The 21255-nt window shown below is 39.1% G+C and overlaps 1 protein-coding gene across 16 annotated transcripts in view; it reads right to left on the bottom strand.

The window, feature by feature from the left end:
• Positions 1-21255, bottom strand: part of LOC125460790 (ataxin-7-like protein 1) — a 233447-nt gene that overhangs the window by 35970 nt on the left and 176222 nt on the right. For all 16 annotated transcript variants that reach the window (XM_048548709.2, XM_048548710.2, XM_048548712.2 and 13 more), the window contains 2 exons: positions 4529-4611; positions 3974-4230 (listed from right to left, as the gene is read on the bottom strand). In XM_048548709.2, coding sequence (XP_048404666.2) covers positions 3974-4230; positions 4529-4611 — 340 coding nt within the window. The remainder of the gene's footprint in view (positions 1-3973; positions 4231-4528; positions 4612-21255) is intronic.

The raw sequence follows: 21255 nt of genomic DNA, 5'->3' as shown, positions 1-21255 counted from the left end.
ACCTCCTCACACCAGGCAACATTCTACTGAATCAATGCACTAGCCCGAATAGTATCTCAACAGTCCTCCTGTGCTGTGAAGCTTAACATTGCACAGCATATTTCAACAGTGCATTTGCTAAGTTTTATGTAGATTCATCTCCATTTTTATATTTTATATTTTATGACATTATTAAACCATCTTTAAACAGTTTTTAAATATCTAACAGCTACCACCTTGCAAAAACAATCAAACAGCTCAGTGGAAGTTGTGCATTAAACTGAAGGCCTCACTTGTTGCTGTGGCGTCAATACACCACCACAAAATGAAACCCAGCTTTGGTGTTTTTCTAAATAATTCTACTGAACACAAACTCCATTAAAACACAAATACCTAAAGAAATGTGTTCCAAATACTTGAAGGTTATGAATAAAAATCACATTACTTCATTTGTGCTTTTTATTAATACCGGTACAAGAGTTTGAAACATCAGACATTAAAGAACAGAGATGGCACTGAAGTGAACAAAATGGTGCGCCGCGAATCTCATCTTCAGAGAACTGCGGTTTAAACTAACTGACAGACAGACTGTTTACCAAGGAGTATTCATTACTCAAATTAAGCTCAGTCACATCCATAAATCAGTTTGCATTGACTGTTTCTAGATTCCTGTCCATTTGAGACATACTGTAACATCCCAGCATGGGACCATCTCTTGCATTATTCATAGAATCCCTAGCAGTGTGGAAGCAGGCCATTCATACCACAGTGTCCCTCCAAAGAGCATCCCACCCACACCCACCACCCCCACCCAAACCCCGTAACCCTACACAAACAGACAAAACGTGCCCAGAAACCATAACCACTCTCCCCTACATCAAAGACATCTCGGAAATGACTGCCAGACTACTCAGACCGCTTGGCATTGGGGTAGCCCACAAACCTACCGACACACTAAAACAGCAGCAAATGAACTTAAAAGACCCTATACAGACAACAAGCAAAACGAACGTCATTTACAAAATACCTTGCAAAAACTGTGACAAATACTACATTGGACAAACTGGCAGAAAGCTAGCCACCAGGATACATGAACATCAACGAGCCACAAAACAACATGACCCACTATCACTCATATCCTTACATACAGATGAGGAAGGACACCACTTTGATTGGGACAACACATCCATCCTAGGACTAGCCAAACGGAGACACGCATGAGAATTCCTAGAAGCATGGCATTCCAACCGGAACTCCATCAACAAACTCATTGATTTGGAGCCAATCTACCATCCCCTGAGAAAAAAACAGGAAATGACATCACCAACACAGGAAATGACATCACCAACGCAGGAAATGACATCACCAACCCAAGGAAACCTAACCAGATAAATAGAAAGCGGGACATAACACCAGCGCTTCGTCGGAGGCTCACTGATGATGTTACCTAGAATGGTGACGAAACGTCTGAAAACTAACCTTCCAGCTCAGGGAGCAAACTCACATCCATTACTAAGTTCTTTTTGATAGTACAACCCAATAAGAATATTCGTCAACTTAATCAGTAAAATCTATAATTAGATTACTAATGGATGAATATTCCCAGGGATCAACTTGTTTAAGGTGGAATTGCCTGAGCATGACTTGGCTTTTTTAAAAAAAAGTAATTTGAAGAAGGATGCAAACATTTTTTGTATGTTGCTTTATAAATTCAGAAGGTGCATTAGATAAAAAGGTTACAACCCAGAAATGGTTCCTCATCATAGTCCATGGAGAGAAGAAAGCAAGTAAATTCTATTTGAAGGAGGGTTATTACATCTTTTATGAAATAAGTATTTCAACTTCTTTGTTCCCTTATATTTTATGTGCTGCTCAACAGAAAGCAACAAAACAGTTTTGATGTTTGTAATTATTTCATTATGCTACTGACGTGAGCAGAAATTCATCAGAATGGAACAGATACATTGTTTTAGTAGTAACTACTACAATCTGTGTCACACTCCTCTGTTATTCAACAGATCTTTGTCCCTGTTCTTTACTGCTTGTACAAAGTAATGTTTCCTGTGGAAGAATGAAAATCATTTTTGCAATGCATAACATAAGCAAAGTCCTTGGTTAGGAGGGCTCCTTTTTCAGGGTCTTGGTTAACTCAACACAGGCCTCAAATGAATCAATTCAAAATAACTGCAGCAGCAATCCTACTTTCTTTTAAAAATGTTATTGGATGTGGGTCACTGGCAAGGCTAGCATTTGTTGTTAAGCCCTAGTCCTTAAAACTGTGAGGCTTGCTAGTTCCTAAAACATTAGCCTAGCCCTCTGGATTATCAGTCCAACAACAATACCACTGTTACCTTCTTGCCCCACAACACTTTCTCCACAACAGTATCTAACTCAAAGTCCTCACATAGAACATCTCTCTATCCGATCTTAACTCGCCAATCCTTAGTTAACTGGAAGTTCACTACATAAATCATTTGAGAACAATCGTATGCATTCTAGAAACTGATGGATGAGCTAACCATTCCACCACAGGACTTTCACAAAACAAAACTATGACTCAGTGAGAAGTGTCAACCTCAATTTCTACCAGTAACAGGAAAGGTCTGCCTGCAATTTGCATAAAATCTGAAGTCAGCATTCATACAAGCCAAAGCAAGTAACACTTTTTCATCACGTATTTTAAAATCTCCTGAAGACACACTTTAAGACAGACAGAACAATCAGCAGTAACTCTCTGCCATAAAAAGAAGTGGTGAAGTAAAAGCAGTAGCCTGAGGGTAATGTGAGATAACAAGGTGTACAGCTAGATGAACACAGCAGGTCAAGCAGCATCAGAGGAGCTGGAAAGCTGATGTTTCAGGCCTAGGCCCTTCTTCTAGGAAAAGGGACTAGGCCTGAAACTTCACCTTTCCTGCTCCTCACATGCTGCTTGACCTGCTGCGTACATCCACCTCTACACCTTGTTATCTCACACCACCCAGCATCTGCAGTTCCTACTAAGCCTGATGGTAATGTACAGCTCACAGCAACTGAAAGTTCACGTGAATGACAATGCTCTCAAAGCAACATGGAATCCATTGAAGCTTCATCCAAAGCATTATTGAATTTATATATTAGAACCTACGATATACTGGATTGCCTAATAAATGTGCATTTTGTTGAGATACAAGTGATTTGGCACCAAATCATTACATAATTATTAAGAAATTTTTGGCTACTGATGAAAAATGATTGATTGATTTATAATAATAATAATTTCTGAAAAGTTACATCCAAATAAAATATTCATTGTGTTATTTACTTCAAGTGTTTAACTGGCTAAGCCACACAGGAATGTTTATTTGGGAGTGAGGATACGCCAAATTTTGCATTTTGCCTAATTTTGAATTGGGTGTATTTGGGCAGTGGGTTGTTCAGTCCAAACCGGATTGTGTGTGGTCAAGGGTCTCTGGAGCATGGAAACAGACTGATGGCAGGCAGTGGAGCAGATAACCTGTGCAACATCAAGTTAAACTGTCCAAATAAATCAAATATAATTGATGCATTGCATATTCTACACATGTCCAGTTTTCAACCAATGGCAGCTTTTAGACAATTTTTTTGACAGAGTGTACAAGTAAACATCTCTAAATTTTGATGTTTTGGAAATGTCTCAAAACACTATTAGTACAGGATACATTTTTAATTGCAATCAATACATTATTAAAAGTTATATGGAAGAAAAGTTTTTATACATATGCTGCATGCAATGCAAGAAAATGAAATACCACTGTTGTGTTGCAGATTTTCCCCTTTCCTGATTAGATCACTGTCCTTAATCATACATGTTATTCTGGGATTCTCATGTGACATCTGAATTTGTGAACACCACTGAAAGAAGAAGTGCGTGCATGCACACGCTCATACATGTATATGATGCAGGATAAAGCTTGCACTCTCAGGATTTAGTTCAATGTTGACAATTGTAAACAAGCAAAATCATGTTGCAACTCACCTGGCAAGGGTAGTATTCAGCAGTCTTGATTTTGCTGGTGATGTAACTTTATGCTCCAAACCAGGGTTGGTTAAAGATACTGAAACTTGCTCTTGTGGAGGCATAGATTGACTCTGATGAGATTCTTTTGACACTTGTAGGTGTTCCTTGTCTTTTACAGTTTCTTTCTCCTTTGAGCGAGCTTTATGTTCAGCAAGAAGAATGTCAAATTGTTTCCTTCGTCCTGGTACCGCTCTCCGATGATTAAGTGAATGAGTCTGTGCAAAAGCAAGCAAATAGAAGACACATCAGATACAATTAAAATGACACTTGCAAATATGAAGCTAGTTAGCTTAGCTGTAAATAGTGTGCCCCAGCATTTGTTGAAACCTTCAAACATTTTTGATATGAAGTAGCTTTTGCTTTGTTAACGATTTCAAACTCAAACTTTATTTACGTGAATATAACACTGATATTCACGTACACGTTCAATAACAAGCTGCAAAACTATATACATTCCAAAATTCCATTGCAAATGTCAAAAAGCCAATGAATCATTTTGAGCAAAACACACACCTTGCATGTGAGTGACCTTGTACAAGGTTTCTTGGTCTCAGGATCCATGACACCACAATGTCTGTTGGGGTCAAATTCCCTCTCTGTTGGATTGAAAATAAACTGAATTCAGTATATTGATCACAGCCAGACAAATTGTGTTTTCTGTACAATACCTATATCTAAATTGATTATTAAATGCACAAAATCACAGAGATATAAAATAATCCTGTTGATACCAAGTGCTCAAAGTGTTTAAGTTTATTTTTCTTCTTAATATAAAGCATGATTGAGCCTTCATGTTTGAAAAGAAATACATTAGAAAAATTCACAAATTCTCAAGGTCCCCACTTTCAACATGTAAATAGCTTATCTTATTTATTCAACATTTTTAATGGTTCGTTTCTTCGCAGTCATGGACCAGTAAGTAGCCAGGACAGCTGACTCAACAGGTGAAGCCCCTTCGCTTTCCACAATGTGTTAACATGGACGTGTTGTGTAGCCGGACTCCTCACAGGCAGGATCTCATTGATACCCAGGGACGAGATCTCCTCCCAAAGCTCAGTTCAACAGCAATGATCAAATCTGTTGCGCATGAAGCAGGTACACCACAGCATAAAAAACTGAAAAAAGTCTCCAAGGATTCAAAATGATATACCACCTGCATTTGTAACAACAAACTGATGTATATTAAAACAGGGCATTTCAAGCTTATACCATCACAGAATCATACGACATCAAAGCTCACCGTGTCTGTACCAGTTCTTTTAAGGACCTGTCCAATCACATCCAGACTTGTGCATAATTTTCCTTTTCAAATATACATTCAATTTCCTTTCGAATGTTACTAGTGAATCTTTTTCAATCCACTTATCAGCCAATACGCTCAATTCATAACTGTTTGTATAAGAAAGAAAATCTCATTTCTCCTAAATTTCTGCCTTTTTGTCACTGACTTACCTACCAATAGAAACAGACCCTCCTTATTTACTCTGTCAAAACATTTAATTTCAAGTATCTTGAGTTAATTCTTTCCTGAAGTCTGCATTAAGAGCAATCCCAAGGTTTTCATATGACTGCAGTCGTTGTACCCTGATACTATTCCAAAAATCCTCCAGCAACTCGACACACTTGCTGAAGTAAGGCTGCATTTGAAGATGCCATCTTGAACAACACCAGGCCAGAATGCATTGTACAAGTCCTGAAGGGAAAAGTTAAATGTTTCCCCGAAACTCTGAGTCATTACTACCTTTCTTATGTCCTTTCATATCTCTCTCACACACATTCATTGCTCTATAGACAAACTCTCAAGGTCAGGTTGCAGCATTGTCTCATGTCCTGATAACTTAAAGATGTCTTATGCTGTCAGTGACTTATGTTGCTCTTTCCATACATAGACATGTCATAGGTAAAAGCGATAGGCCCCAGCCCTTTCTAAGAATGGAAGCTCTTTTTAATCCATAATACTTTCAACACAAGCATCAGCCGAGGGTGGTTATTGGAAGCTACACTGTATGAATAATTGCAGTAAGGAATTAAAGGTTACAGTGAGATACTATAACCAATTAAGCACTTTTGGAGCACACTACATGATGCAGATTTAGAACATAGCCCAATTGCACTCTTCCGCAAACAGTAGTGACCAGATAATTTGATGCAATGGGGAGTTGAGAATATTGACCAGAATATTCAGGGTAATTCCCCATCTCTGGATCAAATTATGGCTTGGAATATTTTACAAACATCTGCACAAATAGAGGAGCCACAGTTTAACAACTCAGTGCAAAACTGGCATTCCCAAAAATGGTGTACTTTGTAAATAACGAGCTGAATTTATCAGTGTCAACTTTCTGTTCAAGTCTCTGAGTTCACTTGAAGTCATGGCCATTGGTTTCAAATGCCAGAACGTTTGCACTGAGAGAAGCCTGACATTTTGCTAAGAGCAGAGCCTGAAAATCAGTGGATTGGCTTGTGTCTGTTCACAGTTGATCAGTCCAGAAGTTTTAATGTCTTAAAGGATCACGATTCAGAGCTTTCTTCATTCATTCAAGGGATTTGTCACGCACTTTGTCAGAGGATAAGTATAGAATAATTAGCCACATCTATGCAATTACGCAAAACAGATTCTCACCACTGCAGTCAACTTACAGAACACAGTGCAATACCAGGGTGTTCTCTGGTATTGTCTCAGGTTATAGAGTTCTAAGCCAGGTGACAGTGTCTTGTATAGATTCTGTCAGAAAAGTTTCTGCTTCTGTTTCAGATTTCCAGCAGCCTCAATGTTTTGCTTTTGTATGGCACTTACATGTTGGCTCCAAAAGAGAGACATCACCTCAAAACCTTTGAGAAGCATCATGCACGCTATCCGAGATGGGTTATCTATATCAGTTGGGAGGACGGGCAAACAAACACCCCTATCCTTGAAGTAGCAAACAGCACCAGCATCAAGGCCATGATCATCCAAAACCAATTCCGCTGGCTGGCCACACACTTAGGATGCCTGAGTTCTGACAACTAAAGCAAATTACCTTAGCCCAGCTTAAAGAAGGTACTACAAGAGAAGGAAGAAGAGCCAGAGGGTACAAGTTTAAAGTGATTTACAAAAGCTGCAACTGTAAGGTGAACAATAGTATTTTCATGCAGTGAATAGTCAGGGTAAGGAATGCACTGACTGCAACTGTGGTGAACGCAAATTTGATTGAGCTACCCAAAAGAATATTTATTGATTATTTGGTTAAAAATATTGCGCAAGGGTATAGAGAAAAAACAGAAGGTTGACATTAGGTAATCATGCTCACGTGGACAGCAGATGCAGACACGATCAGTCAAATGGCAGCCCGCTGTATGATCACACTTCTGTAATTAATTGCCTATGATATATGGGCCATCAATATTATTTAATGATGGATCAGAGAAAACAGACATTTAAAGTAACGATCAATACTAATTCCTGTATATGTCACATTGATTATTCATCAACTCACATTTTCTGCATATCTCATGTTCAGTTCACAGAGAAAGCATGCATATACCTGACATATCTACAATGAATATCCTTGTGCTTCTTACCATTGTTAATTGGCTGCAGATAATTTGATTCATAGCTGCTTCCAGGACAATTTACAGGCAATTAAAAGACTTTTATTGAGAGCTCTTGTAGTGCAGTGATAGTATTCCTGCCTCTGGGCCAGGAGGCCTGGGTTTAAATCCCACCTGCTCAGGAGCTACTCTACACAAATGTCTTTGGGTTCCAAAAACAGAACTTTTTTTTATATACATACTGTAATGCAAGTGGCTGAAACAACGTCAAAGCCGCTTTTCCAAGTGTGTCAGACTGAACATTGTTTGATTAGGGTCTGAGTCAGTATTTGTGAAACATCAGGGAATCCTTAATGCAAAATGCCCTGCTTTACACTTATACATCTGAACCCGACTAGCAGATTAAAGATCACAGAAATTATCGAATTCCTTATGAAGGGTACATTAACATTTTCCCCTCTTAACACAGGTTGCCACATTGCATAATCTCTCCTGTTGTCTTGCTTTCAAGGTAGGTTCAGTGCACAAACTTTCTTCAATAAACGAGTGTGATTTCTAGCATCTCTGCATTCAGGATATAAGATGGGCTACCAGCAATTTTCCCAAAAGATCAAACCAACCAAGACACTTTTCATGAATAATTACATCAAGTCCAGCAAATGATAGTGTAATAACTGACTTGCAACTTACCTGAATGGTTTTAATCAGCAAATCTTCCTTCATAATTTACTGCAATAAAACTGGGACATGACTTGAGTTCAATATTATTTTAAATTGTGTGTGGCTAATCAGACTGTCAAACATCGAGGGTTCATTGTGAACTGTATCTACTTGTCCAGTGAAGTTAGCAGTGCAAGTTTAATCATATGAACAAACTCAGCAAACAAGAGGCTGCAGATTCATGAGTTTGAGTTCTGATCCTGCCTGACATTGATGTAAGTCTATCTCAACTGCAACAGAGTTCCTCATGTAGTACTGGATGCAAAGTTTGGAATCTTCTTGAGTTTTGAGGTCTGCAAGGGAGCTAAAATACAACTGTCTTCCAAAAATAAGGAAATGAGTAGAATATGCCTGGACGTGGAAGTTATGATTGACTACTTGCCACACAATCCAACGGTTGAGCCATTACGGATGCTAGAAATTGTCTCTTGACAGAACTGTGTGGGACAGATTGAGGAGTGGGATTTTTTTGGTCTTTAAAACAAATTTACAGTATAGAGCTAAGGTGTAGAAGTCAGTGAGATCTAGCAGTCTCCAGCCAATCTGTGCTGAATGTGTTAATTGTAACAAGGGGTTTGGCATCCACTTCAATATAACCTTAATGTATGAGTTTGCATGTGTGTGCATATACGAGTGCATCTGTGTCACAGTGGGGTTAAGTGAGGCAAGAGGGGGAAATTAACTAACGTTTCCATGCATCACTCTTCAACTGCCTAAGCAAAAAATGAAGTATAACGACAGATTTGGATTCAGATATACACCTGCTTCAACAGTAATGGGTTACATTAGTTTATCTAGCAGCACTAGATGCAACATTACAGCTTTCCTTGAATTGAAAGTGTGGAATTGTTATTATAAAACAAGTAATGCTGGAAATACTCAGTAGATCAGGGAACATCAGTAGAAACAGTAATGGAATTGGTGTTTGAGGTCAAATACTTTTATCAGAACTGGAATTCTGATGAAAGGTCAACAGCCAGAAATATTAATTTTGTTCCTCTTTCCACAGATGTTGTCTGACCTACAAATAAGTCCAGTACTTTCTGTCTTTGTTTCATCTTTCTGGCAACCAAAGTATTTGACTTTAGAATGCCTGTTAGTCTATTTTAAAGTAGGGCATTTTTTAAAAAAAATAAGATTTGCAACAAAACGTAATTTCACTTTACTGTCAGTGGTTGAAATCTCCCAAATATATTGACAATTTTTCATTTAAATAACAAAAGATTGATGCCATCTTGGAATACATATTGTTGAATTAACGTTTGCAGTTTTACATATTTTAAATCACATGCCTCAATAATACCTCTTAGCTAGAACATCTGATTGAAGAATTAAAATTCATCTCTTCCTAGCCTCCTGCATTCTCCCCATAATCTTTGATCCCCTTCCTAATAAAGGAAATATCTATCTCTGACTTAAAAATACTCACTGACTTGGCCTCTAAGGCCTTCTCTGACAATAAGTTCCACAGATTCACCACTCTCTGACTGAAGAAATTCCTCCTCATCTCAGTTATAAAGAGTTGTCCTCAGATTTATTCTCTCCTGCTCATGGAAATATCATTTCTACATCCACTCTAGCCATGCTTCTCAGTATTCCCTAAGTTTCATAATTAATAGCAATTCAGTTAAAGGTTAATATAGGATCATGCAGGTCATGTTTCCAGGATTACAGATTTACCACGCGCTCAATCTCAATGCTAACAATTCTTCACGGCTACTTTTGCTTAGGTAAGGCAAGGCTGCAGCAGTAACTAGCTACTTTGCTCACTGCACTTTTACAACATGCATATAGATCCGATACCAGTAGATCCCTTTCAGGAATCATTTAAACAGTTACATTCAGGGCAAAATAAAGGACAATCTGTCACAACGTTAGTAGCCGGAATGTCAGCAATACACATTGAACCTGTACACTAAATGTCTATGGAACAGTACTTACACATTTAAGTAGTACCATTTTTCATCTTGGCATATATGTTACATCATAAAACTAATGACCAAAAGGCATGACATTAATTCTAACACGTTTTGAACATCCATATGGCTGATTCAGACCTGTGAGCTATTTTACTAATAAGGCAACCTAAAACTGTTTGCTACACTATTCACTTACCTTAACTTCCTCACATTCTCACCTGTTGATGGTTCAGGCCATGCTACACACCTTCCTGTCTATTCTAACAGCAGCTTTTGACAAATATGATATAAATGCGAGTCACAAAGCCTTTAAGTGCTCGACTTTATGATAAGAAACACTGAGCAGTGATACTTAATACATATTTATCTGAGCAGCAATTTTAAGAACAAAGTCACAAAACGACAAAAAGTGTTGAGGCTAACTAACCACGTATAGTACTACTACAGGCATTTAATGTATCAGGCAATGCACTTCTTTTCCAATCCAAATCCAAGAATAGGGAAAGGGCATCAAGCACCCACAGGCCAGACTACAGTAGGAAAGGAGGGTTGGTTAAATGGTGAAGAAATAAAGATCACAGAAATGTTGTGGTGTTAAGTGCCTCATCATCAATTGTGGGTTCTGGCTGAACATAAATGAGCAACCATTTGAGCATTGCAAATAGTCAGAAGCTAATACACTGGCAGCAAATGCATTTACAGAATGGAGGTTGCAAAATGAAGGCAAATTGGAGTGTGTGCGGCCGTACTGAATCAATTATAAGACCAGCTAGGGCAAACTGTGGCCCTTTGAATCTGTTTTACAGAAATATTCTCAACACCACTCTCTCCATAACCCTTGGTACTTATCAAAAATCTACCAATCTCTATCTTAAAGACACTCAATGACTTGGACGCCACAGCCTTCTGCAGTAGTAAGTTCCACAGATTCTCTACTCTCTGGCTGAAGAAATTCTTCCTCATCTCAGTTCTAAAGGGAGGTCCCTTCTCTGAGGCCATGTCCTCAGATCCTGGTCCCTCCCACTGCTAGAAATATCATTCCTGCATCCACCCTATGCACGCCTCTCAGCATTCCCCAAGTTTCAATCAGATTCCCCTTCGTCATTCTGAATTCCAACGGGTACAGACTCAGAGTCCTTAACTGCTCCTCATAACAAGCCATTCATCCTTGGGATTGTTCTTGTAAACCTCCTCTTGACCCCTCCAAAGCCAGCACATCCTTCCTGAGATATGGGGCCCAAATTGGTCATCACATTCCTAATGCAGTCTGACCGGAGTTTTGTACAGCATCAACTGTGCATTGCAGCTCTTGTATTTTAGTCTTCTTGAAATAAATAATATCATTGCATATGTCTTCCTAAGTGCTAGGTGAATCTGCAAGTTACCTTAAAGAGAATCCTGAATCAGGCCTCCCAAGTCTCTTTAAGCTTCAGAAATCTTCAGCCTATGATCTTTTAGAAAGTAGTCTATGTTTCTGCTCTTCCCACCTAAGACCACAGGTGTAATCTTTCCCACATTATTTTATTAAATCAATTGAAATAATTGCTGTTCAGTGACTTCTGTTCCATTAATCCAGTGGTAGTATTCTGAATCAGGAGATTTATGTAACCTAAAGTAATCCTAAAGTAATCAGGGATAAAATCTATTTGGTTTGAGATGAGAAACAATAGAGATATTATCACATTACTGGATATATTCCATTGGCAATCAACCAGAGGCAAGGTATAGAGCAACAAATTTGCAAGGAAATTACAGAGAGGTGCAAGAATTAGAGCAGCAATAATACAAGGCTCCAATGTTCATATATATTCTGGGACAGTAATGGAGAATAGAGAGAGAGAGAAACATTGCTAAAATATATTCAGGAATATGTTCTCAATCAGTGCATTTCTGGCATTAAGGATCTAGTTCTGGGAAAAAGGTCAAGACGATTAAGTGTCAGAAGGGCAAAAACAGAAACTGCTGGAAAATCTCAGCAGATCTGGAAGAATCTGTGGAGAGAAATCAGAGTTAACATTAACATTTCAGGTCCAGTGACACTTCTTCAGAACTGGTTCTGAAGTTCTGAAGAAGAGTCACTGGACCTGAAACGTTAAGTCTGATTTCTCTCCACAGATGCTGCCAGACCTGCTGAGATTTTGCAGCAGTTTCTGTTTTCATTTCACGTTTCCAGCATCTGCAGTTCTTTTGGTTTTGTTATTAAGTGTTAGAAGAGGGACAGTTGAGGACAGTGATAGTATCATGAAGTTGAAGGTGGTTGTGGAAAAGGGCAAAAAGCAATAATAATAATTAATTAATTATTGGAGGGCTAACTTTAACGGAATGAGAAGAGATTTGACTCAGTATTGTTTAAGTTTATTCAACTGGTGTCCCTGGCTGGGCCAGCATTTATTTCCCACCCCTAGTTGCCCTTGAACTGAGTGGCTTGTACAGGCAGTTAAAACTTAACCATGTTGCTGTGGGTGTGGAGTCTGTAGGTGATGTATCAGACCAGATAAGAATGGCAGTTTTACTTTCCTAAATGAGGTTAGTGAACCAGCTAGTATTTCACAAAAATCTACAATGACTCAATGAGCACAACTGGACTTTTAATTCCAGGTTTTTTCTGGTTACTGAGTTCAACTTTCATGATCGGCTGTGGTGGGATTTGAAACAAACTCCTGGGTCCGTGCACTACCAGTCCAGTGACAATACCACTACATTATCACCTCAACAAATCAAAATCATAGATTGGCAGCAAACAGTGAATAATGGTTTGCATTTGAAGCAGAAATACTTTGGGTACAATCTAGGTTGGTCAAACTAAAACCACAACTGACTGGATAACAAAAGAAGATTGAGGAAGATAAAGGGTTAGAAAAAGGGGTGCATATGACAGATAACAGGGAGATAATAATGTTGAGAAGCAGGCTGAATATCAAAAAAGAAAAAAAGCGAAGAGAGAGTAAAAGAGATTAGCAACCAACATAAATGGGAATCCTAAAATCTTCTAAAGGTATTTGATAACATAAGGCTGGTAAGATGATGAGTGGACCTGATATGGAAGTAAAATGGGGATTTACATATGTAACAAAGTGTGAGGCTGGATGAACACAGCAGGCCAAGCAGCACCTCAGGAGCACAAAAGCTGACGTTTCGGGCCTAGACCCTTCACCAGAAAAGCTTTTCTGATGAAGGGTCTAGGCCCGAAACGTCAGCTTTTGTGCTCCTAAGATGCTGCTTGGCCTGCTGTGTTCATCCAGCCCCACACTTTGTTATCTTGGATTCTCCAGCATCTGCAGTTTCCATTATCTCTGGTTACATATGTATTTGCCTTCTACTTTCATAAGTACTTTGCATTGGTCTTTTCCAAGGAATAAAATGTTGCTAAAGTCATAGGGAAACAGGAGGTAGTTGCAACACTGGACATGCTACAAATTGATTTTAATGAAAAGGTGTTGGATAGATTGGCTGCACTTAGGTCACCTGCACCAGATAAGATGCCTCTGAGAATATCTGAAGTGGAAATTTCAAAACCTTCCAGTCCTCTTCAGGTCTAGGGATGGCAGCAGATGAACCTAAAACTGCAAATGTTGCACCCTTGTTCAAAAAATGCCTGGAAGAAGCCCAGTGACTATGGACCAGTCAGTTCAACTTCAGTTGTGGGAATGCCTTTAAAAAATCATTATTTTGGACAAAGTTAACAAATATGGATTAATTCAGGAAATTTCTTGCAGAAAAAAATCACTAATTAATGTGATTGAGTTTTTGATGAGACAACAAAGACGGTTGATAAAGGGAGAATAATATGGTTGATGTGGTATACGTGGAATTCAAAAGACAGGAATGGAATGCTTCATAACAAGTCTGTAAGCAAGTTAAAGCCCAAGAAATAAAGGAGGCGGGAACAGCAAGGACACAAAGTTGGCTGAGTGACAGGAAACCGTAGTGAGGAACAATTGTTTTTCAGACAAGAGGAAGGTACACAGTGGGGCTCCCAAGGCATTGGTGTGAGAACCACTACTTTTCCTATGCTGTACTAATAAAGCCACTTGACAGCAAGGCACAATTTGAAAAGTTGCAGATTACATAAAACTTAGGAAGTTTTGTGAGCTGTGAGGAAGGTAGAGATTAAACTTCAAGTGAACAAATTCAGACTACAGAAACGGGCCAACATTTTTGGCAGAATAGAGGATGCAAACGCCTCTGGGTACATGTGCATAAATCATCAAAGATGGCAAGTCAGAATGAGACAGCAATTAATAATGGGTCCCTCGACTTTAAAAACAGGGGCACTGAGTAGTAAAGCAAGGAAGTCATGAAGAACTTTTATAAAATAGTGGTTTGGCCTCAACTGGAGTATCATGTCCAGATGTGAATGTCACATTTTAGGAAGGAAGGCATCAGAGAAGATGTAGTAAAGACTGATAGAAGTGATTCCAGGGATGAAGGATCGAAGTGATTAGATTAGGGAAACTGGAGCTATTCTACTTCGGAGATTTGTTAGAGAGAGCCAAAACAACAGAGGCCGAGACACAATAGAAAGAGAAAACTGCTTTTATGATGGAAGGTCCATGATTCAAGGTAACTGGCAAAAGAAGAAATGGTGACACAGGAATATTACTTTTAAGCAGAGTGTCGTTAGAATCTGGAATGCACTGTCTGCAAGTCTGATGGAGGCACACTATTCAGACCAACATCCAAAGAAACTAACTGCATGGCTAAAGGGGAAAAACAGGGGATGAAGCAAAGATGTTGAGGATGCTGGCAGATTGGCAACGTAAAGCAATGTACTCACCTCAAACCAAACAAATGCAAACAGCTAGAGAATCCCAAACTTTTCAAATAAGCAAGCAGTACCAACTATTATGCAAATTTCATGAAGTGGAATTTATGTTTAATATTAATGTCAGTAATTAAAGAGCTTCATGGTCAGTATTGCTCAATATGACATCACATGGCGGGGGGGGGGGGTCAACAAGCCACCTGCTATCAAAATGTTTAGCCAAATTACTTATGACTTTTCTTGTGGTTTTTGAATGTCTTTCTGAAAAGAAAAATGACTTTCACAGCACTTCATTTAATTCGGTATCAAAAATCCATCAATGAGTACTGGTCTGTACCATGCTAAGAAATTTCACACTAACCTAAGTATTTCTCTGTAAATAGACAAGTTTATGTAGGTTTGATGGGTCTTCAAGTATCTGGTCCAGGGGTTGGCAACCTTGTGTGACTTCTGACGTTGAACAATCAAACCTAATTTTTCTCATTATCAATTGTGAGAAAGGAGCTGTCTAAACATGAAAAGGATTTGAAAAGGATTCCAGAAATCTCATCTTCACCCTGGCAATGGAGTTTCCATTTTATACAGATAGCGGCAATAACTTGTATTTTTTTTAAAAATCGCAAAATCGCTAATTTAATAGTTTTCAAAAAGTTTCTTGGATCAACTACTGTAAGTTACAGTTCCACTATTTTGCGGTACTACGAATAATCGTTTAATGGTAATTTGTTGCGTTCTTGCTAATTACAAAAGTCACTCCAAGATGCAGACATTCACATCATAAAGAAACTAACTGTGGCCTTTTGAGTCTGTTTTCTGTCAAAATATTATCTTCCCCCACCGGTCTCAAGGGAAGAGAATTACACAGATGACATTATATAGAAAGAAATCCACCCCATTTCCTTTATAAGGGGACACCCCTTTTTAAAACTGTGTTGCAACATTCACCAGTAATACTGTGCTGAACATTAAAGTTGAGACTTTATTTTATGATTTGCATCTGAATTTAAATTGAAAATGCATAATTAGGGAAAATGATCTGGCTACAAGGAAGATTAAAAACAGAAAATGAAAATCTACTTCAAAATAAATGGACTGACGTGTTCGCTTTCATCCCAAATTTGACTGGTCTCTCTTTGTGACTCAATTACAACGAGAAATTCAAAGGTCAAATCTTGACACCATTTACCAAAAGGCACACCACTTGAGCCGAGAAGTATTACGATCTCATTTTTCATTATTATTGGCATTTGAGCAAAAGCACTTAAGGCTTGGTCCTCAATTTTAAAATTTACTCTTCTTGTTCCCAAGGTTGTTGAGCCTTAGTGTAGGGATTCTCATTACTTGTAGTGCTTGGAGAGTTTGTACAAATTATGAGCAGCAGGCCAGTCGAGCCCTTGAACCTGCCGTACCATTCACTAAGATCATGACTGGCCTCAATTCCACATTTTTGTCTATGCCAGATAACCTTTGATTTCGGTCTACCCCAAATAACTGTTGACACGCTTGCTGGGGGAAAAAATCCATCTATCTCTGCTTTAAAAACATTTTGATGAACATTCCCCTCCGCCATGCTCAAGGGAACAGAACTACACAGATACACAACACTTCACAGAAAAAAAATTCTCCCCATCTCAGATCTAATTGTGACACCCTTTTTAAACTGCTGTTAAGTGTTTAAATGTTGCCTGGTTCCAATCTCCCCTATAAAGGGCCAAATTGATTCACAACCCACCTGTCAAGCTCGTTCATGATCTTCTACTTCAATAACTCCCTCTCATTCTTTCAAACTCCAGTTAATTAACAAATAAAGCTGACGGTTCAGAAAGCTTAAAGTGTTTATAAATTCTACAAAGCAAATGGGAAAAACCATTGTATTCACCATTATATTTACTATTTTTGGTCCAGCAATCTGCATTCTATGTTATCGAACTTCTCACATGAAGGAAAATAATAGTCAGATATGAATGAGGTATTCTTTCCAGTATGACTTTCAGTCTTAATATGAGAGAAATGATTACAACAAGAGAATTACAGAGAGAAGACCACGCCAAGTCACAAAGTAGGTGATTTAAGCAGACACTGAACATAACATTTCTTTGAATGTCTTCCATTTTCCCAAAGTAATATGACAGATATCAGGAACTGACTGGAGGATCAAACACAGATCATGTCGCTTTATGAACTGTGCGCTTTGCTGTTCTAACACATTGGGCTACGTGAATCCTATTTGAATGAATTTAGCTGAAAAAAAAATTCTTAAAATTAGACAGTCATTAAGATTTACTGCAAATGGATATTGCATCTTTACAAGCTTCATGTAGCAGCTTAAATTTTATATTGCAATTTTGGTGTTAAGCACTGGAAAAGAAAGGGTGCTCCATGATCATTTGTTTATCACCCTGTAAATGTACTAACTAGTGCTTTTTTAATGTGTATTTATACTACATCGATATTAATACTGGCATTTATATATTCTCCAAACATTTGAAGGTTTGAATAAACGGTTTACATCAAAATATCATAATATATAACTGAAATGATTGTCTCTCTGAGATTTCAAATCCATTTGCAATTATTCATTGAACATTTATCCTGGCTGGGGAACTCAACTGTACACAATTTTGAAACTCTGTGTGTTGTGGCTAGATTTAAAGGAGGACCATCAAACCACTGCTACAAAACATCACCGTGGTTTGTTATACATTGAGTAATTTGTCCTTGATCAGTTATAATTTTGGGACTTTCCACAACAGTTCTGACATATTCTCTGACTGAATCTTAGAAGCACATGCTGTCATTCGTGGAAATATTTGAATTTCATACTTGCTCAAATAGTGTTTTATATTTACAGATACCCAGTGTAACAAATGCTTTAGAATTTGATTTCATTTCAATAACTAAAATGGAACTTAATGGCAGTGTCCTTCAGCATTTAAATTTTTTAAAGACCAGATTTATTTAGAGTGACAATAAGGACTGATAACAGTTAGCAGGAAGGGGAAACAGTTGTCTGGATTCAAAGGGATGTGAAATTAATGGTGCAGACATTAACATTACACCTTTGAACAAGGCTTGAGTCGAATAAATGAACATCAAAAGGTACCTGTTCTTCATATTCACTACTGTCCAACGTAACAGTCAGTCTGTCTTGAATTTACAGATCTAAATAAGCTAAATACAAATGTTTTAAGTAAAAAAATGAAATTGCTAAAATAATGATCCCAAACTTTTTGCATACCTCGATTGTTCTGAGATGGGGCTGCAAAGTTCACATGACTGCAAAGGAGTGACACTACTGATAACCATGAGAAACAGCACTACAGATGCCTGCAGCTTGAAGAGTGAAGAACTGCAACGTTCAAGAAAAGGCACAATTCAAATCAGCTTTGTGTTGTGCTGGGAGTGACTAGAAATGGCTGCACGTTATTGAGAGATGTCGGTGGCAATTCAGACTCAGTACCAGTTGCAGCTTTTGAAGAGATGGGAAAGGGAGGTGAGATTCAGAGGGGCCATTTATAGATCTGTAAACTGGACTGAAAGCATAAGAACTTTGTTAAATGAACATGAATGCAACTTTATGAGAAGATCTTTTAAGTTTGGGCAGAGACCAGTCACATTTTTTTTAAAACTGTGTGTTCAATTTATCTTTGGAAAATTCACAATATGCTTGTATTAACAGCAAATTTTAAAACTACTTACTGCATGGATTATGTTTGCAAGCATAACTGTTCCATGATGTTTTTCTTTTTCTTTCCCTTTCACTGGTTTCCTTAGCACATCAGTGGCAGTAAATATAGGGATACCAATCATGGCCAAGGCTGTGCTGGCCATCATCAACATCCAGGTGACAGGAATCACCCGAAAGTCAGTTCCCTCCTCTGAGGAAGCACAGTTTTGCTCGGCATTTTCCCCAAAGTAACAAGACACACATCAGGAACTAGTGATAATGGAGTCTCCAACATCTGCAGTTCCCAAGATAATGAAATGTGAAGCTGCATGAACACAGCAGGCCTAGCAGCATCTCAGGAGCACAAATTCCATCCCCTATTCCCAACTCCTCCGCCTCCGCCGCATCTGCTCCCACAATGAGGCATTCCACTCCCGCACATCCCAGATGTCCAAGTTCTTCAAGGACTGCAACTTTCCCCCCCACAGTGGTCGAGAATGCCCTTGACCGCGTCTCCCGCATTTCCCGCATCACATTCCTCACACCCCGCTCCCGCCACAACCGCCCCAAGAGGATCCCCCTCGTTCTCACACACCACCCCACTAACCTCCGGATACAACGCATCATCCTCCGACACTTCCGCCATCTACAATCCGACCCCACCACCCAAGACATTTTTCCATCCCCACCCCTGTCTGCTTTCCGGAGAGACCACTCTCTCCGTGACTCCCTTGTTTGCTCCACACTGCCCTCCAACCCCACCACACCCGGCACCTTGCCCTGCAACCGCAAGAAATGCTACACTTGCCCCCACACCTCCTCCCTCACCCCTATCCCAGGCCCCAAGATGACTTTCCACATTAAGCAGAGGTACATCTGCCAATGTGGTATACTGCAACCATTGTACCCGTTGTGGCTTCCTCTACACTGGGGAAACCAAGCGTAGGCTTGGGGACCGCTTTGCAGAACACCTCCGCTCGGTTCGCAATAAACAACTGCACCTCCCAGTCGCAAACCATTTCCAATCTCCCTCCCATTCTTTAGATGACATGTCCATCATGGGCCTCCTGCAGTGCCACAATGATGCCACCCGAAGGTTGCAGGAACAGCAACTCACATTCCGATTGGGAACCCTGCAGCCCAATGGTATCAATGTGGACTTCACCAGCTTCAAAATCTCCCCTTCCCCCAGTGCATCCCAAAACCAGCCCAGTTCGACCCCTTCCCCCCCATTGCATCCCAAAACCAGTCCAACCTGTCTCTGCCTCCCTAACTTGTTCTTCCTCTCACCCATCCCTTCCTCCCACCCCAAGCCGCACCTCCATCTCCTACCTACTAACCTCATCCCGCCTCCTTGACCTGTCCGTCTTCCCTGGACTGACCTATCCCCTCCCTACCTCCCCACCTATACTCTCCTCTCCACCTATCTTCCTTTCTCTCCATCTTCGGTCCGCCTCCCCCTCTCTCCCTATTTATTCCAGAACTCTCTCCCCATCCCCCTCTCTGATGAAGGGTCTAGGCCCGAAACGTCAGCTTTTGTGCTCCTGAGATGCTGCTGGGCCTGCTGTGTTCATCCAGCCTCACATTTCATACATCAGGAACTAACTGGACGATCAAACACAGATCATGCCACTTTAAGAACTGCACTTGGTTGCTGTAACGTTCTGTGCTACATGAATCTTCTTGGAATGAATTTAGTTGATAAAACATTTCTTGAAATTACAGAGGCATTAAGATTTGTTGCAGACGAACACTATCGGTATAAGTTTCAAGAAGCATCTCAAGCTTTATATTGTATTTTTTCCTAACCTGATTAACGTTTAAAAGACAAGGCATAAACATGAATGACCTGTTGGCACATAGGAACTAATGATGATATGATAAACTGGACAACTCAGAAAAATATTTGTACAGACACAATAGGCTAAATGGGCTCTTTGTGCAGATTCTTTGATAAGAGTACAAATTAATTCACAATTTTCACAAAATTTTTAATAATTTTCAAACAATATCGTCAGATCAGTATCTTGGCTCATTGCAATACATCTTCTGTTAAGCTGTTGGAAAGATAATTTTTTGGATGGCGATATGTAAGAACTGTTTTTGCCCTTCTTTGTGCTTAGATTTTGTGTGGAGAATAAGAGATTCAAACAAGGAGTGGGTAGGGATTAAATGGAAATTAGAAATACTGATAGTCAGAATGTTAATCTTAAAAGTCTCAGATTTTATTTACTGTTGCATTAAGTTGTATTTGCTATTGATGAAAAATTGTAAAAATTGCTAGTTGTAAAGATGAATGACCTTAGAAGGGACCAAAAATATCATGGTGTGTTGACTGACGACACAAAGATTGATAGGAAAGTAATTGTGCATATTTATGAGAAGTTTACAAAAGAACGTAGACAAATAAATGGCAGAAATTGAGCTGATAGAATATAATGAGGGAAATCTGAACTTGCCCACTTTGGTACTGTCTTCGACGAGAAGAACGGAGAAGCAGAATATTATCTAAGTGGAGAAAGATTGCAGAGATCTAAGGTGCAAAGAGATCTATTCTGATGCATAAACCAGAAAATGTTATTATGCAAGTACATCAAGTGAATAAGACAAATAAGAACATCAGAAACAGTAACAAGAG

This window comes from Stegostoma tigrinum, chromosome 18 (assembly GCF_030684315.1).
Source record: "Stegostoma tigrinum isolate sSteTig4 chromosome 18, sSteTig4.hap1, whole genome shotgun sequence".
Lineage (NCBI taxonomy): Eukaryota > Metazoa > Chordata > Chondrichthyes > Orectolobiformes > Stegostomatidae > Stegostoma > Stegostoma tigrinum.
Note: the sequence above shows the minus strand (reverse complement) of the source record. Positions and strands in the feature narration are given on the sequence as shown.